This window comes from Buteo buteo, chromosome 27 (genome assembly GCF_964188355.1).
Source record: "Buteo buteo chromosome 27, bButBut1.hap1.1, whole genome shotgun sequence".
In the NCBI taxonomy this organism is placed as follows: Eukaryota; Metazoa; Chordata; class Aves; order Accipitriformes; family Accipitridae; genus Buteo; species Buteo buteo.
Window position 1 is genome coordinate 8,604,020 of NC_134197.1, and position 25,072 is coordinate 8,629,091.

The following is a 25,072-nucleotide window of genomic DNA, read 5'->3' on the forward strand; positions in this document are numbered from 1 at the left end:
CCCCCACCCCCCCCTCCCCGTTCCCTCTCCCCAGCAGACGAGCAGCTGCACGCCGGGAGCGCAGCGATGCCGCGGGGCTGTCACCGCAGCGGGGGGACGGGGACCCCCCTGCCCTGCCCTGCCCTGCCGCCCCCCTTTGTGCCCGACCCCCTCCGAGCCGCCGCAAACCCGCCTCACGCCCTCCCCCCCACCCCCGCCTGACCCTTCCCGGCCGCGGGGGCGCCCGCCGCGGGGCACAGAGCCCCCATTGTGGCCGCCGGCGAAATCGCCAGCCCCCGCCGCGACTCTCCTCCGCTCCCGGCCGCCGGGGAGCTGCTCGTTACTCGCCGTTGCGGTCGCTCCGCTCGGGCTGGCCCCTCAGCGCCCTGGGGGGGTGGGGGGGGGACACGCCGGGGCAGGACGGGGGCGCAGCAGCGGCGGGCAGCTCCGCGCGGAGGAGAAGGGCGCGGCGGGAGCAAATGTCACGGCCGCTGAGGCGGGCAAGCCGCGACCCCCACAGCCCCCCCACACACAGACACCGGCCCGGGAGCGGGGCGCCCCGGCAGCGACCGCGCCTTCCTCACGGCCAGGTGAGGGGCCGCGGCCGCGTCCCCGTCCCGTCGTCGTCGTCGTCCGTCCGTCCGTCCGTCCCCCGCACAAGCACCGCCACTCACCGCCGCCACCTCCGCCGCCCTCTTCGTCCATGTTGGGGCCGCAGGCAGGGCGCTCCGCAAGGGCCGCGGCTGAGGGAGGCCCGGGGTTCGCTCCACTCGCTCGGCGCCTCGCGGCCGCTTCTCCTTCTCCTCCTCCTCCTCCTCTACCGCCGCCGCGCTCCTCTGCCCCGTCCCTCTCCGCCCAGCCCTGCCTCAGCCCCGGCGGCAGCCGCCGCCTCGGCCCAGCCGCCCGCCCCTCTCATGTGACCCGCGGAGGGGCGGAGGGGGGAAGGCAGGCCCGGCCGGCCCTGCGCCGCCACCCCCCCGCCGCCACAGGGTCGCCGGCCGCCGCCGTGCTGCCTCCTCCCCTCAGGGGGCGGCTGCTCCTCGGCCGTGCCCCGCGGCGGCGGAGCGGGCCCGGTGAGGGGAGCCTGTCTCCTTCCCGCCTCTCCGCCTTTTTTCGGTGTTCCCTCCCCGGCAGGTTTCGCGCGGCGCGGCCTGGCAGCGTTGAGGCCCCTAAAACGAGTTCCCCGTGGGTTGTGGCGGCGGGGAAGGGGGCGAGGGCGGCGGGGCGGGAGGAGCCGGGTCTGCGGGGCGCCCGCCGGGGAGCAGCCGGGGGGCGACGGTAGGAGGGGCTGAGGGGAGCCGTCGAGTTGTCCCTCGGGGTCTGCGGCGGCCAGAAAATGTCCGTAGAGCCGGTGGCTCTTTTCGAGGGGTCCAGGGGCAGGGGAAGGGGCGGGAGGTGACAGGAAGGCTGGTCTGGAACCGCGTCGTGAAGGGGGACGGGGTGGGTTGAGGTCTCCGAAAAGGAGCCCGAGGCGTATGATGTTTCTGCATGTTTTCTGCTGAGTCTTCCTTGCTCCTTGTTCTTGGGTCCGGTCCGGCGCTGGAGGGGCGCTGGGTGCTTCCCCTGCCGCAGGGGTCGTGAGGAGCCTGGTGTACAAATGGGACTGTTGCCCGTATGCAGCGCAGGGTTTTGTGCTGGTGTGTATTGTCTGTGTTGGTAACAGGAAGGATTTGCCTGCTTACTGCCCTAGGAGTCAAAGTATCTGTGGGATTTCTTAAGTTCTCAGTAAAGATCTTCAGTGAGATACCACGGGAGCTGGGCTATCAGCAGCCTCCAAAGTCCGTAAAGGTAAGCAGAAGTGTGCTGGCACAGACCACTCTTCCTTCCTTCCTTCCTTGGCACCACCCCTCTTTTATTTTTTTAAAACCTTTGGTGTCAAAATTTTACTCAGAAAGGAAGCTGTGGGAGGAAAGGGTCAGCCAACAGGAAGATATCGGGGTTTTAATTTTCCTCATGTAGGCTGGCATGGGACAGAGCACCGTCCAGGAAGCTGTGGCGGGAGCACTCACCTCTTGACACCACGGCTAATAGGTGGTTATTACAGCCCATTTTGCTGAGAGCTGAGGTTTGGCTTTGACAGCTGCCGTGGTGACAAAGCGTTTTACCTCATCTACAACTCATACACATCACAAACCTTTAAAGCACTCCTCTTTTCATATTTTAAATTCAACATTGTTATAAGTTTAGTAAGTTAGTTTATAAAAGGGATATGGTTACATAAAACAGAACGATTACCTTGGTAAGAGATTTATTTTGAAATGTGTGTCTATAAAGTGCAATTACAGGATGGTTTTAAAATAAGTCTGAATGCAGTTGAACTGACAGTGGGCTTTGAATATTTTTGCACACTGAGCAAACTGTTAATTTACATTAGAGGGGAATCTCGTTCATGAGAAAAATTCCAATTTTATAATTGATCACAGTTTGTTTACTTTCATTTCATCTGTGTTGTTTTACACCCCTATATAAAATATATTCCTTTCTTTTGTTGTTTTCATTTGTCAGTATCATCTTTTTTCCCTCCTTCCCTCCCTCCTAACTTAATATACTTTTGCTATAAGGAAAATTCTAGTGCAAAATAAAACATAGCCCAATCACTAATTCTAATAGCAGAGAAGGGTGAGCTGTGGAGAACAGTCCTACCACCAGTACAATGCAAAATTCCTGTTGACTTCATGGAAGCAATACAAGGTTTTAAAATTCTCCAAATTAATAGCAAAGATAAAAATGATTTTGTGATGCAAGCAAGATATGAAAAAAGTCTGTCCTAGTTATAAGTGATCAGTTGGGATATTTTATATAAACTTCGTGGTGAAATCAGACAATTCCAAATTTGTGAGGTAAGCAAAACGTTCTTTATTGTAACTTCGTTATTAGCTTGAGTAAACAGTTAAATTTTCGGTATTTTGTATTATTGAATACGTAGCTTACTCTGTAACTTTGAAATGTATGTCATTCAATACCCTCTCACGGAAAATCTGTTCTTTCCAGTCCTGTTTTAGTAGGATTACTTATTAATGATACGTAGTACGAAAGAGTATTGAAATTATAGTGTCTTCTTCAAGGCTGTATGTCTCTGAAATGATAGCATATATTCCTTAAAACTTGAAATTTTCACACATACTGTGTATATTATAAATGGACTTACTTCTGCATGGGCCTGATCCTACAAGCTTTCTAGGCATAAAACTGTTATTTATGTGTAGAAGGTGCTTACTTGGTGTTTAATCTTAAGGTGAGATGTGTGAGAGAAACTTCTAAGATCAAACCTTTTACCTTGTTGTCTCATTTTCCTGTGTATAAAAATAAGTCTTGTGTCTGGCTATAAACCTAACTAGGTCAGGAATAGATTTTTTCAAAATGTACAAAATCAACTGAAGAATTACAGTCATAGTTCTACATCATAGCTATAGTAGCTCTACCATAGCAGAACTACACTATAGTTTTTGGTAGTTTAACAGTAACAATGCTACTGTCATTAAATACTGGGTAGTTCCTTACCAACAAAGATGCCAGGTAGCAAGACAGGTTACAATCTTGGCAAGTTTTAGGATACAATCCAATAAACTATTTCCTGCTCATGTGAGTAATTCTTTTGCATCTACTTGGTTTTCTGGAAGTTTGATCGTTCCTCTGTTTTGATATATGTATGAATTTTATTTTTCTCTCCATATTAATAGGGTTTCAATCAACAGTTTTCTAAAGATTGCTTGATCTTTTTTTTTTTTCTTGCAGTCCCTTCTGTAGTCATAACTCTATTTTTACCACAAGTATGTTTTGCCAGTTTTATATCCACAAGTGTAACCTTCTGTGTTGGAAGAACTTCATAGTCTATCATTTGTGTAAATAATAGTCTAATAGCTGGTCTGTTTAAATTATTTTTAGGGGAAAATTTGGCTTTCTCCAAAACCTGCTGTTGACAGGTTTGATTCCTTAGTGATAAATGTGGTTATTTGCTGAATTTTCAGGTAACATGCTTTGTCTTTTTTTCTTCTCTTTGGATAGTTTAGTATCTGTTTTGATTCAGTTTCCACTAAGTAGCAATTTATCATGTCATTTTTCATTTTAAGGGGTCAGGAGCGCATTTGTTATGACATTTGTCCCTACACAGAGAGCCAGTGAAGACAACTGAATCCCTTCCATCACATTTTTGTGGTCTAAACTGCTCGTTAAATATTAAGCCATTTCTATGAGTTTCAATTTGAACCAGATTCCAAGCAGTAGTGAATGAAAATGAAAATTAATCTTTACCCCTCCCTTTTTTTCTTTTCTTTTTTTTTTATATAATCAAATAATTCAAGAGTAGGAAAGTCCTGTCGGTTATCAGATCTTTTTCTCAGCAAGAGTGGATTCCCTTTTTTCTGGATTGCTCTTTATTGGTTAATGGAAATTCTGAAAAAAAATCTTCATTATTCATCTTCAGTTTACCTGTAGAAAGAAATAAGCTTAATCTTACTTTGATAAGTTTCCTCTTTCAGTAATGCAAATGTTTCAGTGATGTAAAATTCCATTTTGTGATGATAGATTTTGAAAACTTCTTATTTCTGATCAAAAGCATGAGTTAGGATGATGTTCGTTACATGGATAAGAATTGGGAAGTAGATAGTAACATTGTATTCAAAGACAAGAAATACAATTCTGAATTTTCTCAATGCTGAAAGAAATAAAGTAACTGCCATTAGACTAGATGTCAGTATCAGACACAGGGAGATGGAATAATGCACCTTACCGTTGAAAGGAAGAAAGAATCTTTGAAATCTTATTTAAGGAGGTAGTCATCCTGCATGCAGGTATTCCCATTTCATCCGTTCAGTCAAGACATCACCAATTTGCAAGTCTGGCTTACTGTGAGTTCTGTTAGATTTGGTAAGAAGGATTTTATACTTACCCTTAAGGAGAACAGTTAATCTTAAAGACACAAACATCTGTACAGTCTTAAGAATACATTCTTAAAGAATATAGACATCTCTTAAAGACTATGGATATATCTCAAAGAATATAGATACATCTTAAAGAATACAGATGTTGTGCAACATTTTGTAAACTAGATTTATTTGGTTGATTTTACTACTTGTTCACTTAGATGCTCACATTTTTAGAAAAATGGTGCGAGCATTACCGTTCCTAAGACAATACCTTGTTGATAGTCAGAATCACTGTCATCGATACTCAGCCATTGTATTAAAGAATACTTTTATTTCAAATCTAGACAATCAATTTGTATTTTTTAAGAAGCATTGCCTAATAGTTTCCAGGCAGGAAGGTCTTAGTCCATCATCATGTCTTTTTTTTTTTTTTTTTTTTTTTTTTTTTTCCTTTTTTATTTATCAGTACTTGAATAATCTGGTATAAACCCCCAAGGCAAACTCTTTGACTTCCTCTGTCTGGCAGATGCGTTTTAGCCATGTATTGTTTCTTAAAATGTTTATGCTGTCACACATATCATATTTGTCTCAGCTGGAAAAACACATTTATAGAAAATCCTGTTTGCTGGCTGTCTTAACGGTTTCAAAAGTGCTTGCACCTTTCATTTAGTCCAAAAAAATTGTATGTGCAAGTATTTTATATTGCTTTGGAGAACATCAAAGCTGAAGCTTAGCAAGGCAAGCATCTTTTATGAATGGTGCTTTTTTGTATGGATAGGAAGCTCGTTCCCTTAAAATAGTCAAAACCCGGAAAGTTAAAGATGCCTCTCTTCTAAGAATTTTGCATGGGTTTTTCTCCAGATGGACTTTTAAATTGCATCCAGAATTTTATTTGCAGCTTATTTCAAATTCCAATTCTTGACATATTTTGAGGTTGGTTGGTTTTTTAAGACTTCTAAATGAGCTTAATCTACTAGCATCAAATATTACTAGTTTTGGAAGTCAGTGCTTGTTTCCATTCTGTAACACCGATAGGGCCACTGGTGAGTCACTGAGTGAAGAACACCAGAATGTCCCAGTGAGGAAAACCAAATGCATTAAAAACTGTGGAGGTCCACCAACTCTGTAATACTTATGATCCAAAATATACTTTGCATTAGAACTTGTTCTACCTGTATTAATTATGCATAGTACTAGACCCAAACAGGATGCTTTCTAGCATGAAAGCTGTGCCTAAAATAACAGAAAAAGAAGACTTGGATTCAAAGGACATGGGCTGAAACAGATCGTGAGTGGAATTTTGCATGAAGCTTGAGAGGGTTTTTCTATCTCAGGAAAATGAAAGAGTTTGATGTAAAGTAATTCTCAAAGGAGAGTGCACTGATTAAGGCCCAACTCTGTTCGCACCCTGAGAAGTAGCCAGTCTGTGAATTCACCTCTGCTGGCTAACTCCAGTTTGCGATGGTTCAATGTATTATATTGCATACCGCTCTCCAGTCTCACCGAGGCCTGGGAATTTGAAATTCCTATTTCATCCTACACTGGGAGCTGTAGCTGGGCAGCAAACCATACATGAGTCCTGCTCTAGCTGCATGCATAAGGCAGCAGTTGAGGGATTTATTGTAGTAGTGCTGATAGGGGGAAGCCCCCACAGTTCCTTCCTCCTCTCTGCCCAGAGAAGCCTTCTTAAACAACTCCACAGTGTAACAGGGCTGGCATCCCACGGTACGTATGGCAGCCAAGTGACAAGCTGGACTCCCTCATGACATACAGTGTTAGGAGGGTTAGACCAGGTGCTCTTGTTGATTCACCAGTGAGCATCTGAAATGCAATTGCATATCTCCACATGAGCTGGCTCAAATCTTGCTGCGGGCTAGTCAGCAGTGCACAAATCTGGGTTTAATAAATATGGAACCATAAATTTAGACAGAAGCAGGAACTGGCAACTAATGATTGTGACTTTTAGTGCCCTCTCAGCTGTTCATGCAACCGTTTGTGAAGCCACGCTGTAAATCAGATCACTTAATCCAGATTTTAAAAGTTCTGTCTAAACTAATCATTTTTAACCAGAATTATTCCATTGATTAAGTTCACATTCTGGTCCCACAAACAGTTGCATTGGCACAATTGCAGCATTGGTAGACTGTGATACACAGATGGTGTGGAAAGAAGGAAGGCAGGCTGCTGGGTAGTTATTTTGTCAGTGGGGACAATATCCCTGCATAATTCTAACCTTACTCTGAACCACAGACTCTCCATCAATTTCACTTTCTGATCCCTCATGCTCAGCCCTTCTCAAACTGCCTGTAGTCAGACGTACATGCTTGTTAATGTCTGATCTGTGCAATACTAGATCATCTAATGGTAATAAATCGATCAAGATCAAATATGAGCATGTAATTGCATTCCTGTCAAGATTAGCCAGCTATGAGTTACAGTGTTTAGACCAAGCTTTATCCTGGTTTTATACCAGCAGCAGGAAGACAGATGATAGCAACCCTAACATAAAATCATCAGGAGTAAACCCACTCTCCACTCCTTGTTTTGTGAGGATTTTGTTTTTTAAATAACTTCGTACTGGTGAGTTGAATTTGTACAAAGAATTTTGTGCCATGTTGCCATCCAAAAATAAAGTTTATTGTATCATGAAATTGCAGTTGTATACTGGTGAGAGCATGCCTTCAGCTTGTCTTGTAGGTTATTTTTGAATACTTAGCTCCTGCTGAGTCCAGGTGAAAAGGGGAGGTGATTCTTTGTTAAAAGGTGATGTGTAATATTTCAAATTCTTACTGTCTCTAACCAAGAAAGGTCCCTATTTATTCCAACTGCTGCAGTTAGAAAGAAAAACATGGGGTCTAAGGCAGAAAAACATCACTTAAATCCTTTCCCTCTCATGGCTGTACATACTATTTTATTCCTTTCATATCCTTATGTATGTTAGAATAATCCCATATGCTTCTATACCAAAACAAAAAGGGTTTGGTATTCTCTTACTATAATTGAAGTGTTCTTTCAATTTAAAAAGCAGATCTTCACTTTAATTATCTTTTTCGTGCTGTATTTCTCTTTATAGTCTTAAAGAAAGAAAAACTGTCTCTAAGCAAGGGAGAGTCAAAGTTAAAACTTGGCAAGTGCTAAAACAAAGAATTTTTCCAAGGAAATGGAGGAGACAGGTCAAATTAATTCCTTATGTAACTCCATTTACCTCAGTGCAGTTACATGAAGGATGAATTTGGTACCTTATACCTCTGTGGTCAGAAAAGGATTTCTGTGATCTCAATCAGCACAGTATAAAATAATAATTCTTAAGAAACAAACTTGTAATTTAAGTCTGATAGAACTGCCCTTGTTATTTTTAGTCTATTAATATAATTGTAAAAGAACAATAGGTCTACAGAACAACAACAAAAACGGCTTCATAAAAAGATTAGTACATGATGATTTTCAGCCTACATCCTTAGTAACGGTTTTTTGTGGGAAAGAGGAATTCATGACAGACTGCTAAAATGGGCAGTGACATCAGGGACAGCTTCTCTTTCTTGTAAGTTCCAAAAGCTTTTCTCCAGTTTGCTGCATTGTAACTTTAACTTCTTTACTCCAATCTCATTCTTCTCCCCTGACCACCCCTAATTCAGTGCTCCTTTCCCTCAGGTTTCTTTGGGTTCCACTGAGTTGTGCAGGGATCTCTGTGGCTTCTCCTTACTGCTGAGTTTTCTAGATTTTTCTCCTCAGGCAGAAATATTCGACCTCTTGGGACAGATAAAGGAGACATGTTTGGCCTCCACCATAATTTCTTTTCAGATTTTAAATTTCAATATGCTTAAATTTGAGGTGCTTTAAAATAACGCATTTTCACTGTGAGAACCCAGCCTCCATGTGTCAATCTGTAGTACTCGAATATAGCTGTACACAGAAATTATTTCCATTTTAAAACCTTGTTATGAAACATCAACCCCTGCCTCCCCACCCCACTCCTAAATTCAGGAAATACTGTTAATATTAATATGTTAAGACTTTTTAATACTGTAATATAAAAGCATCCATGTAGTATATTAGTGCAATGAAATTGAAGTCAACAGTCTGTCTTTTTTATCCTTACCAACTTGCAACTATCAGTTTTAATACAGAGGAAAGGATCTGTGTATACATGCATATAAAAGATGTGAAAATACAAAGGCATTTATTGAAAGCAGACAAAACCAGGAAGATGATAAAATAGCAGAAGGAAATGGCCTCAGATATAAAAACTTCTGCTTTGTATAGCAGAATTTATCACTAAAAGCTAAGGTTGGCAAATTGCCATGCTTCAGATAAAACAAGCAATGTAATGTAAAAAAAAATTGACTTAGTGTACAAAATACAATAGACACATTTGAAAAAGTAATGTCCTATAAAGTAATTCAATTAAAGCTTTTTTGTTTCCTTTTTTTATGTGTATCTTTAAAAGCTTCAACATATTTTCAAATACCAGAAATCTCAGTTGTACAGATGCAAGGTCTCCTCTAAGGATGTCTGCATCAGGTGTGCCATTCAGCAGGATGCAGAAAATTTCCAAATAGCCAAAATTAAACAAAGATGGTGAAGATATATTTTGAAAGCAAATCTTTTGTTTTCAAAATAGCAGAACTATTAAGGCATGTTTTATAGAAAAATGATTCACATTTAAAATATCTACTGCACAATTTTAATCTGCAAAGCTACTCAAGTAAATGCATACTGTTCAACATTTTCACACTGGATAAAGAATATTTTTTTTTAACAGAATATATTCTCCATTTCCTTATATGTTTGTGGGGAAAAATCAAAAGCTTTAGGAAGTAACAGTACATTTATACCTGAAAGACTTTTCACATAAAAGTTTTTTAAATCTGCTGTTGACTGAGAACACTTCAAAAGCATGAGAATCTGGGATATTTAGTTCAGTTATTGTACCAGCTGAAAACAAATTAATTCTTTTCTGCAAGGATGTTTTCTCCTCTCTGGCCTGGTAAGGCCTGCATTCTGGTATTCCTGCTAGAAGAGAAACCATTTCAGTAGAAGATGGATAATGAGCACAGCTAAATTCTCATGACTAACAAAATCATGCCCTTGCTCTTTATTCCCATCTGTAAGGCTTTTCCAGAACTCAGCACGTATGGAAGACTCCAAACCTGAAAAACAAGATGGCAGATAACTACAATTAAAACAAACAGATAATTGTTTCAACATCTTCATCACATTTGCAAGATGAATAGACTGTTATCTGAGTACTATTTATATTCTTAAATAATGTCTCATTCTCTCACAGTGAAAACCTTTTTTAACTTGTTGACAGGAATGGTTATCTCCTTCATAGATTAAATCATTCCATTAAGTATTTTTAGGCATTTGAATCTTCAGTGTCCTGATTGCCTCTATGGAATTTCCAGATGTACTCTTTATGAAGAACAGTGGCCTGGCAGTTCTTTTTCTAGCTGCTGCTTCTTCCTGAAATGGTATGGACTTTCTGCATAATTTATACAAAGCCCTCCTTTCTATAAATGTTGTATTTCATTCTGTTTTAGTAAAGCTGAGATATACATATATGAGTTAAAAAGAGATAAAGTCTTCTTCATATTCTTCAGCTAAAATAAACAAAGGCTGTCTTGAAACTCTTAGAAACAAGATAATACTATTTTTATTAGATTATGAAACTGTAAGTAATGTCAGATAAATGCAGATAAAGCAGTCTTCTCAGAAATCTAAACTGCTAATCAATTAAACATTCCAGAATGCTGACTGTAGGCAATAGGAATGAGTAAAGCAGTATCTTTATCACACTGGGATTTTGAAAGATCCATGTTAATTCCAGAATAATACAACAGAAAAGAAAGGTGTGCTTTTACCATGCTTAATGTAGCACTTAAGGATGTGTTTCCATTCTTTGCTACTGGACTTTTTTATCATTAATGGAAAGCACTTAAGCAGAAATTTATTCTTGAGCTAAACAACCAAAGATACTTTTGCCTGTGTATGTTTATATTTAAATACTTATATATGGTTATATACATGCAGTCAGAAAACTACAATTTCATATTTTATGTTAATGAAATGGTCTTTTATCTCTAGATCACAAGATTAGAGGTATGCTGGGTGTATGATGAGCAATAGACTCTGAAGGCTGCTACAAAGCTGGTGTGGATATACTACGTTGGTTTTAGTCCAGTTTTGAACAGAGGCATGTCTATTCACATTCAGTAATTGGTTAAATAATGGGAACTCTTTTTTGATTTCCTTACGGAGCCCATTAGCAAAAGTTTAGATGCAGACTCCACCTCTGAGTTTGGAGTCTGCCTGAGTAAAATAATTTCTCCTCCCCTTCTAACAATCAGCAATTGTTTAACACTTCTGTAGTACTTCTTTAATAAAGCCACTGGTAATAACAGCAAATTAAAACAATGTCATGTAAAATTCTCCCTGAATTATTGAATTTACTGTTAGTTGGCATGTCTTCTGTTACAAGTGGAAGTTGCAAGGAGACACTCTGTTACTACTCTGCTGATGTGTGTGTCAGTCGCACCACCCTTTAGAATAACTGGGAGAAACTGACTGTGGATTCTTTCTTAAAATAACAAGAAATAATTACAACATAACAATGTTTGTCAGATTAATGTGAAAGCAGAATTTGTTGTGATTTAAATTGTGAAAAGAAAAAGAGCTCTGAAAATATTTTTTCATACCCATTTCTTCTAACAGCCTAATTTCTTGTAAGGACTTTCTAATTAATGTAATTTGGTGTGACTTCATTAACTCACTATTTCAAGAAGATAGTCCAATATATTTTCTTGATCATTAGTAGTAGATAAAAATATTAACCTTCTATTGCTTTAACTGCAGCATCAACATCAAGCAGCTGAATTTAAACAAAGTAATGCAAGAGCCAGCTTATCGCAGGTGAATGATGTGTAGTTGAGAGACAAAAAAATTAAAATTTAATACTCCAGGAACAAAACACCAAAGTTACACTTACTTTGCATAAAATAACCTGGTTAACAATGACTTTGTGCAGTTCATGTGAGAATATCTAAGATTAAAAAACAATAGCAACTAAAGCTATGTAAAAATTCTTAGCAAAAGCTGTTAGCAATTTAATCATTCAAATAAAGTAGCAAATTACACCATTTTATAAACTGGAATTCCTAGGAGTTTTCTCTGTTTTATAAGACCATCCAGTATGCTGTAACTTTGGACATTGTGTATTTTATTTTATACTTCTCAGTTGGTAAATGCTGACTGTCTGTTTCAATATAATATAGTCACATTTTAAGATTGTTTTTCTACAAGGAGTACAGTATTTGGAAAGTATGCAATGAATTTCAAAGCACTTTAGGAACATCGCATTGTCTCCATTTGAATTGCTGGGAAGATTCACATTGACTCTACTGTCAGTAGGCCTGGACTTTTAATGTGGCCTAACTGTAAGGATATTCACATAAAACACAGAAGTCCAGACCTTGTGGTTTGGTTCACATAGGGAGATCCTCATGCTTACAGAGCTCTGATTAAGTCAACAAGGCTAGACATCAGTACTGATCTTGTGTGATTGGATTACAGGATTGAAGCTGTGATTTGTCCTACTAAAACCACTTTAAGTTACTTAAACAGATAAATCCTACTATCAGATTTCTTTTCTTATTGATTACACTTTTTGAAATGTGAAAAAACAACCCCAAAACCTTGCTTGCTTTCTCCACATTTTTAATGGACTATTTCAGCTTCTAGTTCAGCATTTTCATAAAGTGTATGTAGGACTGGAAGGACAACAGAAATAACTCTGCAGGAAAAATAGTAAAAGTGTAATTTTCCTTTTCCATAAGATGGATGTAAAACACTTGCACTTTTTTATTTCCTCTGAGACCATCTGCAGTCCTTACTTAACCCCAGCCCCTCCATGGGATCTGAACTATTTGACAGAGTTCCTGTTATAAAGGAAAATAGGATCATACCTATGTTACCTCTTGTGTCACGTTGTAGTTCACATCTTCTCATCCCATTTTTCTGGCAAAATGACCTATCAAAATTAAACCAAGAATACATTCAAAGCACTTTTTTTTTTTCTTGGTTGGTCTTTGGTTTTGTTCCCCTGACTTTATTCCTTACCTCTTAAGTTTTTGTATGTTAGGTTGAGAAGAGTCATCTTGGATATGTCATTATTTATCACAGCTAGAATATCTGCTAGGAGGCAGAAGTGCAGTTCCCTCCCAGGCAGATCAGCTGCTGGATTTAACAAGTGCATGTGAGTGACAAAGGTTTGCTAGAGGTATTTTCACTGATAGACGCATTCTTTTATATTAACTATTGTAACAATAGCAAGATACAAAATGGAATCAAACCTTTGGACAATGCTGTTTCAATAGGGGCCTTCAGAAAAAAACACTTCCTATGTGAGGAAAGAGAAACTGCTAAATAATCCGTTCAGGAACAGCTTCAGTGCCTTATGGATGCTTTATGAAAATATATTAGAATTAACTGTAAATTGAGCAAGTAGCGAAGAAGCTTGATGAACTGACCATAACAAAACATCCAGTGATGAAAATCTCTACAGACATCTAGGTTGCTGGCATTGGCAAGTAAGTAAATTAGCTAAATAGGAAGAAATCAGAAGATACAGTTATCAACTGCAAATGAATGATTATAAACCAGAAAGAAAATGTGAGGAAGAGCTATGAAAATGATGTTTGACAGCGACAACACAGACCAGACAGCTTTTATTTTAAGCAACAGATTGTTGGGAACACACACCATATATCAAAGTGAGGGACTCGAAATCAGCTATAGTCTGTACAGATGTTCTCACTCAGGAAGCAGCTAGAGGGAACAGAAGATAAAAGAAGGCTGTCCAACTTTGAAAAAGGTTTGAATTTTCCTTCTGTGTTTACAAGTAAATCTAGTTTTTTCTGGTAGTCTCTGATTTTCAGCCTGATTGATAGAAAATTCAACATCTACAAATCTGACCTAAAATGACAGATACCTGAAGGTGTACAAGCAAGCCCTTGGAAAGGTGCTATACAGTATAGAAAAAGTTGTTGGTTTTTTTAAATCTTAAATGCTTTTATATCGAAGGAGGGGAGCAAAGGCCAGAAATTGGAAATATTTTAACTATTCTAACTCTGGAGCAGGTCATACATGCTAGCAGTCAGTGTGCAATACCTGAAATACAAGGCTAAGATCTGAAAAGCGATTTATGAATCTCTCCTGTAGAAAAGATTTTTTTACTATACGAAGCCAGACAGGATTACTGAGCTCAGGCAGGTTATTTGCGAGTAACTTCCAGCTAAAGTGATTAAAAGCTCCAGCCACTAGACTCCCCCCCCCCCGCCAAAGGGGGGGGGGGGGACACGACACATCAAAAACATGCTGCTTGTCATTGCTGCTGGCTTTTTGTTCAATGAGCAAGAGGTGAGCATTTGACTTCTGTGTTGGTTTTTGGTCCTTTGCCCCTGGGAATACTTTTAACAATGCATAATACCTGAAAGAATTCCAAAATGTGTTTGGATTTTTTTTCTTTTCTTTGAATTATGAGTTTAAAGATAAATAAGGGAGTATTTTGATATGTCTAGAAAATACTTGTGATAACAAATAGACATAGCACTTCCTAACGCTCAAGAGACTTAGAACATGATTTTTACAAGCACACCACAGTTCTTGATAACAAGACCTCCATCCAATATTTCTTTTTGAATGGAAGGTAAAGCACCCTATCTACTTTTAAAAAATTGTCTCCTTAAGAAATGTTAGTATCTTCAGCAGAATCTTTGGTATTTGTGTTTGGTTTGAGGTTTTGTTTTTTTAATTTTAAGCTGCTATTGTATCTGCCAGAAAAGGCAGCAGCTAAGAAACATACTGAAGAGATAAATGCTGTGATGTGGCTGAACTGCTAAAAGGTTCCTCTGGCAATCTCAGATTTGCACAAAGGAAATTTGGGCTCCTGTACAGATGAGATGGTCTCTCAGAATTCTGTAGTTTGAGATGAACAAAGACTACCACAAAGTCATAGGCCACCAACTTGAATCTGACTTCAAACCACTTCAAATCCTAATAGGAAGAGAATTGGATATGCATGTGGTAGCATGTCTATTCCTGAGTTTATTTGGTAATTAGTATTCTGAGTTCCTTGAGGTTCCCCATGTACTGCAGGTGTCATGCCCATTTGTATAAAAATACATATAAAACTACTGATAAACCATCTGAAAGTGATGACAAAATGAGTAATTAAGGCTAGATCACATCACTGTCACAGTGGATTGGCTGGAACATTGCGGGCAGCCAGAGAGATTAGAAATTATTACTTCAGCATGTACCATGCGAATTCTGAAAGCAATGAGTAATCTACAGTGAAGTGCAGAGAGCACACTGATAGCACTTTCTTAACTGTGGATGTCTAACCACGTGCCGAAACTTCACAGACATTATTAGATGATTACGTTCAATTTCCTTTCCCCCTGCCCCCCCCTTCTTTTTTTCTGTTTATATGCATGTTTTGAGGGGAAAGATGCTTTCAGCATTCATCATTAAGAAAAATAGTACACATTAATTTTGTACTCAAGATATCAGCCTTTTCTTCAGGGTTGTCAATACCATTTCTTTTCAGAATACAGCAAACAACAACATACTTCCTCAAAATGTATCCCCTGTGGCATCAAGGGACCCTGAGATCGAACAAAAACTTTAAGTTAATGATGTCTTTTTGAGTCTAGAATCAAAAAGTCAGCTGCTAGCAACTTTCAGAAGAGATGTGAAGAGTAAGGGTTTTCTTTTTTTTTTCATGTTTTTTAATGCTCAACATTAAGCAGAGGATATATGTTTATTGCACTCCTTTAATGTGAATATTTTATTCAACAAAAACAAGAGGTCTGACATATCTGTTCATACTAAGGTGATTTTAACCCTGAAGAGAAACATCCAGCAATGTTATCCTGACTTATGCAAAAGAGTTGCTATGGCCATTCTACATATTTAGCATGGTTTGCTTTCCCCTTCTAAAATGAAATGCTTTTGCAAGATTAGAGCTAGTTAGTTAGGAAATACCTTGGAATTACATTGAATGTAACTGGTTTGTTAAGGTGTGTGAATAAAAAAATTTTTAAAAAGTGTAAAAAGAATGCCAATGAATTAATAGTGGTGGCTAACATGATTAAGGTAGCCTAGAGCTCAGATACCAGATTTCCAAGGCCAAGCATAAGGCATTTAGGCCTTTTATTCTCACACAGGTTTTAAATTTGTTTGGTATTTGGTAAACACACATCTCAAATTGTATCTCTGAAGAAGCCACTCACTGTTTGACTTTATATTGTCAGAAACATGGTATCTTTAAGTACATCTGAACAAGTTATACAGTGAAAAATTGGAATGAGAAGCACCAAGACTAGCTCTTTTGTTGAGCACAGACAAAAGATCATTTTTTAAAAGATTTTTATTTCTGTTTTTAAATAGCTTGATAAAACCCATCAATTGGTACTCAGAGTTCAATTGTAAACAGTTACAATACATAACCACTGTGTACTGATTTTGTACATTAACCTATTTGCAGTGACAATCCATAAGACAAGTCAAAGTCACCATATTTAGAAAATGAAATGCACTGTACTAAGAAAAAATGATGCCGTAACTGAAAATATTTAAAAGACTGCTGTTTAACTCCCTCCTGTGGTGTAAGTGAGCAACATCACAACCAACAGCTTCTGGAAGCTTAGATAGCACTCTGTATTATTCAAAAGTCTGTATTCACCTCATTAGGACAAGAGGTTTCAAGTTTACTATGGAAACTCCTCTCACAAGTTAAAAAGTGTTACAATAAATTTCTAAAATACGTACAAAGTTGTAAACATCTTTCTCTGGAACAAACAAGAATGGTTTGTGCCACCCCTCTCCATCTCCCACATTGCAATAAAAAAAAAAAAAAAAATTAGGGCCAAAGACCAAGGCCATAGACTAAAATTGTTCTGCATGGATAACATCACAGTTTAGAGGAAGTATTAAGTGTCAGCATTTAAGATTAGTGTTAGTCACCAGCAGGTAGCAGAACCCATTTTCAAGAAAGTTCACGGAACACACAACTTCAAGTGATGAATCAGGCACTAAGCATTAGATTTACCTACTTTTAAGAATAAAAGCTTAAATTACTTCTAGGTATCTTTATATGTGATAATAGGCAAAATTGAATACAAATAGAAAATTAAAGAACACTGATACTTCTACATGGTTGGGTTTTAACCATTTTTGCTGTCACGTTTATACAGATCTTCCACAAAGAAGGAAGAAAAGAGATTTGCAAAACAGACTATAAAAATATTGAGATCACAGAAATAAACTGTATCTTTTCAAGGCAGATTTTCTTTCTGGAAGTCCCTTAGGCCATTTTCTAAAATGTTTTAGCTTTTAAATTTATTTCGTCATTAACAGTGAAATAACCATCTACTTGGTCTGAATCTTGTATCACCAATTCCAAAAAGACTAAGATAATTGAGATTTTGGAAGGCAATACAGGATTAGTTTCAAAGTACACACCAATAGGATTTACTTAGTGCAGGGTGGTAAAGGATAGCATTATTCTAGCACTTCCACATTTTTCTTGTTTTCACACCATCAGCAGATTGATAATCTATGTCCTTGTATTTAAGTATGTGAGCTGATCATAAATATTAGTATTTTCATAGGCAACAAGTTGTTTATTTCAAAGTTCTATCTAATGCAGCTCTTCCTTGAGGATTAGAGGCTTTGTAGTCTGAGATACTGAAAGGGATTCATCACAAATATTTAAAAAAAAAAAAATCCTAAAAAGTTCTTTTTTCCCCAGTTACTGACTGTGCATCACAGAAACAAGTGTCAGAACACATTTATTCTATACACTCTTAGAAAAAAGTTTCAAAATATTACGAGTACATTCATGTGAATTTTTCAGAAAGTTGTGCTAATAACTTAAAAACCTAAAGAGCATTGAAGCTAGTGTAACTGTTTCTTAAGTTCTGACCTCAATGTGTTTGATAAGCCCCAAATTCTAGCTACAATTCTCAGCTGACAGAGGTACTACAAATTCAAATTAATTATATTTTAATCAAAGCAGCTGTTTTGAAGGGAAAAAGCAGAAATATGTCACATTGACTACCTATTGCTCTGTCAGATATACCACTTGCCATACACCCTAATGACAGACTATGGATGCTTACATCTCTGCATGGTTTCTGTCAATTTGTTATGCATAATTAATTACAGGGGATTGTTTCTGAAATGGAACAGAATATCAGCATATGCCTATACTGAGAAATGATGGGGAAGAAAGAGAAGGAAACTATAGGTAAGACCAGGCCATAAAAACAAAAGGAATAACTTGACAATAAGATGATATATGAGGAGAGTACGTACAGGCTTGCTGCTTCCAAGAATTAAAAGTGTGTGTGTATACCTATAAGGAGGGGCAAGGGAGGAAAAATGGAGAAAGAAAGCAAATTTTGGCAAAGTTTAAGAAAGTGCAGTCTTCACAGTCCTAAAAAAAAAAAAAAAAACAAACAACGAAACAACAAAAACACCAAAACACACCCCCAAAAAATGAAACACCAAACCCCAAACAAACAAAACAAAAACAACCCAACACTGAAAAAGCAAAAGGCTAAAAAATGTCTACAGATAAAACTGTCTCATGGTACATGATGATGCACACATGATTTCTAAGATTGCACTAGCTAATATCACACCGAGAAGTACACCACCATCTCTACTGCATTTTGCATTGTAATGGCAGAAAGTAAATAAGCATTTGCATAAGCATTCCAACATCATACTGTGATAAAACACTTCTTATCTACATGCAGAGCTCTGTGCGCACACATTTTAAAGTATATTTTCTTTTTCAAAGCAGTACACCATATAGTAAATTTCCACTCAAGTGTACATTTATGGGAAACTACTAGGCAATTCTCTAAATACTGAATATTTTCTTACTTAATTTGTTTTCTAATGGCAGAAATAGAACTCTCTGCTACGTAGTGCAGGAAGGAGCTGGACAACGATCAATGGAATTTTAGAAAGCATGAGTTGTTTAGAAGAACCCTGACATTTTGCTTAGAAATACCCCTTTTGAACACCAACAGAAGAGCAAGATGAGAGAGGAACTGGAAATAAGAAGGCAACTGCCGGTTCAGTATAAAGGTCCCTTACCCCTACTAAAAGTACGGTTATTCTTCTGTACTGTAATAATCATCCAAGACAGTCTCAGCCCTAACAGCACATGTACTCAGAAAAAGCTTTCCACATCTGACTTATTGAAGCCACAAAACTCCATACAAACTGGCTTAGCTGAGACACCTTTCCATCTTTTGAGATGAGTTAATATCAAAACATTTGTAGGAAGAGAACAGTGGCCTAAACCATACAGTGTTTGATTTATATACAGTTTCAAAGGATTGCCATCCTTCTGGTTCGCTAGTCTCCACACACACAGTAAAAGCCATTTGAGCATTGTCACCACCACCAAACAGTTCTATTAGTGCAAGAACAGTGCTTTCAATTTATGGCCTCCCCAAGCTTAAAGTGCAGTATATTACGTGAGATTTTAACATACCAAACTATACTTTATTTTAATTTCAGAAGGAATGTTCAAGTTCAAAAGTTACCTTTTAGGTTTTAAGCAATAAAATCCAAGGCAAGGTACATTTACTATCTCAAAATGGATTAAATCCACTCACTTAAGACATATTCTTTATATATTTTATGTTCAATATACATATAATACAAAAAAAATTCCATAATTTTGCTTAGCTGTATTGTATTTAAAGTGATCCTGTAATAAGTGATTAAAGGCCACTCACTCAAAGCAAATTTTGCTTAAAACAGGACTGGATTAGCAGGACTGTGATACATAACATGATTCAACATTCCAAGATCCCCTCCTGCATAGGCTTGTCATCAATAAAGAGACAACCCTTGGCACCCCACTGTACACACATTTAAATTCTAATTTACAGGTGGTTTCTCTCATGTTTCATTTTGCCCTCCTTCCCCCCGCCTTTAAAATCACTGCAAAGAATAGGTGCATTAAAAACTGGATTAATGCTTTTATGCTTTTAGCTGCTCCTCTTGCCTATTAATCCGACAATATCACCTACAAGTTTCTGTTGTATGTAACTATGGTTCCCCAAATACGTGGTTCCCAAATGATGTACAGCAGAGTAGAGGATCTTCCAGGCCAAACCCTTCAGCTGAATGGACAAGGTCTTAAGTAACAACTACAGGTACAACTGTGTCAATCGTTTCTTTATACAGGAAGTTCAAGCACTCAGTTGCGGATGCAGGATCGTGTTTATGTGCAACTTAAAAAAGCTCACCACACAGGGAAAGAGTATTTCTTTACCTATATAGCTAGTTATAGAGATTAAGATGCAGTTGCACAATGTTTTCTTTAGCAATCAAGCCAACTTAAACAGGCTGCAACCCCTCCCCACCTTCATTCCTCTACCCTCCGCTCTGCCAAGTGTCTGTTTGGGTCAAGCTGTATGCAGACAACAGCTTAACACTGTAACTCAAATAAGCCACTGACTTCTGGAGAAGTGTCTTTGTTTCTGGTGTTTTGGGGCTTCAGATCCACATCTCTTCAGCAATCTTGATCCGCAAACACTTGTTTAATACCACTGCAAGGGTGATAAACTGCCAGTGGAGATGGGAGGCAATAGTATGAACGGCTTGACTAAGAGGAAACTATTACTGTCAAAATAATTACTTACAATATGTAATCCATTATTATTTTGAGGCCTTTGGTAATTTTGTGACAGGTAATCATGTGGTCAAATTCTAGAAATTAAACAATTAAAAAGTACACACCAGGGAAAAAGTTGTTTTCTAAACTGAAGTAAATGGCTTTTTATCTCTCCTAACATCCAGAAGAAATAGCCAACCAATGGGGATAATAAAAACACAACATATCATTTAACACAAAAAGTAGTATATCTTACTTCCAGCACTCAAATAAGGTTAAAAAATTCCAGCATTTCTCCCTGTAACACTGACAACCGGCATCTTGTCTTCATAATCAAGGACTTCTCTACACAAGTGTGCTAACACCCAAATAAACAGCACATTAGAAACTCTACTGGCCTTCCAGGTGAATTCAGTTCAAACTAAATGCAACATCACTTACTCTTTCCAAAATGAAGTAAGGTAGCTAGCAAAAAGGATACTTGGTGTGTGAATCACTGGCATGGCTTTCTCTGCATTAAGTCCTCACTTCTAACTCAGAGTGAAGGGTGAGCTGAAAACACATCCTAACTCACCATATCAATACCTCCCTCTTTAGGCGAGCCCCTAGAGTACATTAAGCCCACCTACACCAACTCTCTTGTTGAGACTTCTGGACACTGAGTTCAAACTTTGACCTACTGCACAATGAGTTTCTCCACCTAAGTACCCACAGGAGCCTATTCCTGCAAATCCTTATTCACAAGCAGCTCTATTGATTCCAACATTCTTGCTCCATTCTTTGCCAAACCCCGTTGTCAGAAGTCTGTTCCAAAGCCAAAGTCAACAGGCCCAGAAATTATTACTATGCTTCAGTGATAACAATCACCTTTTCAAGGAAAGAAAACATTCTCTTAGAAAATTGTTTATAGTGCCTATTGTAGCACAATAAATCTCATGAGATATTGTTTAAATTAGAGCAGTACCATCCTTGAAAAGAAACACTGCTGAGAATTATGCTGTATTGAAGCCCATCCTTCCAACAGCTTTCCAGTTCAAAGTGTTTTAAGGACCAATACATTAGTTACTGTTGGATTCAGAGTAGGAATTCAATTTTACAAGAAACAGTTTCATTGGAAATGGTTGTAAATAGTAGCCAGAACACTCCACTAATACAAACCCTAAAGAAAACAAAGGATCTGTGCTAAACAATCAAACTGGGTTCTAGCCTAGTATTACAGCAGACCTGCAGAAGTGCCAAAGAGTTTTGAGATTAAGTTCTGTCCGCTCAGATGTAGATATTCCTTACAAAAAAAGTCCCTATTCTTCCAACAGCCAGTTTTGCTAGCAATTACACAAGTATAATTTTTACTTTAGCCGTCTACTTCTCACTAAAACCTGAACTGTAACCTTGTCTCTGTTATATAGTTAATTAAGTTTCTATTAATGTTAAAAATAGTAATTATTAAAATCTTAGTATTTTTTTACCTTCACTACTGCATACCAGAGACCTGCTAGTGCAAAAGCTAGCACAGAAATTACTAGCTGTATGGTGTTAAAATCATTAGTCACATATTGTATATTTGAAAGCATTTGCTTGTATCCAAGTGTTTGCTCTGAAGATACAAGGTTTAAGTAACAAAGACAAAAACATGGTTTCTGGTTGTTTAAGAGTCCCACAGCATATTCATTCAGTGAGGCAACTGGAATAGAAGAGAGATCAGGAAGTCCACCAAGCTCCAACTCTTTAAGAAATGCAAGCTGCGATTCATTCTCTTTGCTACTGCTCGTTTCTAATTCCAGAAACTGCAGTGTTTTATTATACTGCAAACTTCCCAGCCAGAGGTGTGCAAAACATACAAAGTTGTCTCCCGGACAGCATGAGCTAAAGTCTCCAGCAAAACTACAAGCTTTCTCCAACCAGCCCATTACTGAAATACTATTAATGCAGTGAGAAACTCTATCAAGACTGTCTTTCCCAGAAGAAAAACGCAGATGAAATGAATCCTTCCAAGGAGCAGCTGCACTTGAGTTCCTCTCTGCTGATTCACTCAAACTCAGAGGCATTTCATTGCCAATAGAAGGCAGAGGTATAGTGTTAAGGAGAGAACAATTCCTGGTGTTAAAATAAAAAAATTCTTGTAAACTGCTACTATGATTTTGAGAATTGTTCAACGTGGAATGCATGTGTGTCAGGTGAGCTGCTGCCTCATGATGATCTGGGCCACTGTCACATACTCGTTTCTGGTTTAAATCTTCTTTCTTCATAGTCCTAGAGAAGACGAGTACAGCTTTGCTGTTTCACGACAGGCTGAATTTGAAGAGTGTGATTGACTCTAGTTGCAGCATACAGTGCAAGCAGCACACCAAGTCACAAGTCAGTGGATCTCAATATGGACCTAAAGAGAAAGAATGCAGGAAGTAATTACAGTAATATCCTAGTTTCTTGGTGCCCAGTATATAGAAAAATAAAATAAAAAAATCTTTACCATAAAGAAAAATAATAACCCAACTGCAGAAATTAACAGTCCAAACAGACAAGTCTGCTTCCAGGCTGCTTGAGCACATCCAAAGGGGTAGGAAGTATACTCAAATATAAACTTTCTTCTGTAGTTTCAGTTCAATCTGCTACAAACTCTCTTATGCTAACAGGCATCAAAGTGAGTCAGCAAATGAGCAGCTAGAGAGGTCTGCTCCATAACAGTACCATTCTCCTTAACCAATAGAAATGCAGACAGTAACTGATTAGAGGCTTAAAAATGAAAAGCAAATATTAATCTTTCTGTGAACAGAAGTGCTCGCTGAAATCAGACACACAACACTGGAAATCAACAATGTACCATGCACAGCTTCCCAAAGGGAACTGGTCAGACTGGCTGCACCAGCACAGTTTGAGGGTATTAGCTAGATTGTAATCAAATGACAAGCTGATGTTTTTACAAGAGAACTATTATGTACCAACGCAGATAACAAGCAAAGGCAAGGCATTTTTAGCCACCAAGGTTACTAAGCTACGTGCACAACTCCTGGCAGCATGGCTCAATTTCCAACTTCAGAACTGTAGGACGAGTCCCAAAAATAAAAATATGAGACGCCACATTATAACCTCTTCCCATTCCAACTTACCTTTTACAAGCCACAAACTGCAACCAGACTTGTCTTTCAGCACTTGGCCACTAGCCAGATGTCAAAACTTTCATTACAGCTACGTTTATGAGGAGAAAGTGTCCAATCTTTGGCTAGAACAGAGGTTTGCTGTGACAGTCCATAGCCTGCTTCTGTTGCCAGTTAAAAGCAAAGCTTTCATTTCATCACAAAACCAATGAAACTTTAACCCTACAAAGGGCGAGAGCTCCCAATGTCTCTAGCGCAAAGGGAGTTCCAGGTTTTGTGGAAAACAGGCTCGAGACAGGAGAGATGCAAATTAAATCTGAACTGTCATTTTCACACAACGACATTATTATTTGAAACTGCCTCTACATCTTCCCTGCTACGTTTATTCATGACTTAAAAAAAAAACACCAAACAAACTGGCGAAGGAAGTTATTTTACTAGCTCCTTGCAGGCTGCCAAGAACGTACCACCGCAGCGCACATATTCACAAATTATTGGCCGTCTTTAGGTTAACTACGGCTTAGGAACGCGGCTGGACCCGACGAGACAGCGACGCGTTCGCTGCTAACGTCCAGACCGAGCAGCTTCCACCTCGACCCGGGCAAAGGCACGTCCCGGGAGCGGACCCGCATCCCCGCGGAGCCCCGCCGACCGTCTCCTCGGTACCACAAGGCAGCGCAACGGCCTCCCCCCGCCCCAGCCCAGGGCCGGGCACGCAACGCCTCCGGCCGCGCTTTGCCGTTACCCGGGGGAGAAGCGACAGCGGCTGCCGAGCCGCCGCCTCAGGCAACCCGACCCGAACCCGCCAGCCCCCCCTCCCCCCACCTGCAGCCGCACGTTGAGCATCATGGAGGCGACGATGTAGAGGTAGGGGAAGTTGATGCGGAGCTTCCAGGCCAGGTCGAAGAAGATGAGGAGGGTCCTGGTCAGCCCCTTGCAGAACACCCCGTAGGACCTGGCCGCGGCCGACTGGGAGAGCCTGGCAGCCAGGGCGGACAGAACCGCCGCCATATACCCCCCGCCCGCGGCCCCGCCGCGCCGCCCGGGCCCCGCAGCCGCCCCCTCCCCGCGCACGGCGGTGGGTGTCGCCAGCGGGGAGGAGCCCTCCGCCGTGACGACGTGCGGACGTGCGTAACCCTGACGCCCCACGTCGGGGCGGCGGACGCGCCAGACGGCCCTCCCTCCCCTTCGGCCTCTACCCGCTGCGCATGACTGGAGGGGAAGGGCGGGGCAGCGGGCGTCGCCGGGCCCCGCCCCCACCGGGCGGGTGGCCTGAGGCGGGCGCGTGGCCCGGCCCGCCTGAGGGAGGAGCGCGGGAAGGGGCGGCCGTTGGAGCGGGCGCGTGGCCCGGCCCGCCTGAGGGGGGAGCGCGGGAAGGGGCGGCCGTTGGAGCGCGCGCGCGGCAGCCGGGATGGGGGTCTGCCGCCTCC

The 25,072-nt window shown here is 40.1% G+C and overlaps 2 protein-coding genes and 1 long non-coding RNA gene across 4 annotated transcripts in view; 1 reads left to right on the plus strand and 2 right to left on the minus strand.

Moving 5' to 3' along the window:
* CYTH3 (cytohesin 3) overlaps positions 1-873 on the minus strand; it is a 53,027-nt gene extending 52,154 nt beyond the window's left edge. Inside the window, exon 1 of the mRNA XM_075058936.1 lies at positions 654-873. Coding sequence (XP_074915037.1) covers positions 654-684 — 31 coding nt within the window. The 5' untranslated portion in view covers positions 685-873. The remainder of the gene's footprint in view (positions 1-653) is intronic.
* A 90-nt stretch (positions 874-963) lies between these two features.
* On the plus strand, positions 964-13,992 carry LOC142045462 (uncharacterized). 2 transcript variants are annotated; one of them, XR_012654606.1, is made up of 4 exons: positions 964-1,164; positions 1,670-1,767; positions 10,253-10,318; positions 10,932-13,992. It is a non-coding gene; the product is annotated as an uncharacterized LOC142045462 (long non-coding RNA). The 2 variants fall into 2 exon arrangements; XR_012654607.1 differs by lacking the exons at positions 10,253-10,318; positions 10,932-13,992 and adding an exon at positions 1,939-2,678.
* A 1,624-nt stretch (positions 13,993-15,616) lies between these two features.
* Positions 15,617-24,739, minus strand: SMIM10L3 (small integral membrane protein 10 like 3). Its single transcript, XM_075059014.1, has 2 exons — positions 24,468-24,739; positions 15,617-22,927 (listed from the first exon to the last, which is right to left on the minus strand). The coding sequence occupies exons 1-2, from the start codon at positions 24,651-24,653 to the stop codon at positions 22,907-22,909; spliced, it is 207 nt and encodes a 68-aa protein (XP_074915115.1). The 5' UTR covers positions 24,654-24,739; the 3' UTR covers positions 15,617-22,906.
* Positions 24,740-25,072: the final 333 nt, after the last annotated feature.

What these genes read in the sequence shown, in the direction of transcription:
- SMIM10L3 (XM_075059014.1), bottom strand. Translation starts at nt 24,653, where the DNA reads ATGGCGGCGGTTCTGTCCGCCCTGGCTGCCAGGCTCTCCCAGTCGGCC. An exon ending in TGCTCAACGTGCGGCTGCAG is followed by an intron (nt 22,928 to 24,467) that starts GTGGGGGGAGGG and finishes CTTTCTCTTTAG; the next exon opens with GTCCATATTGAGATCCACTG.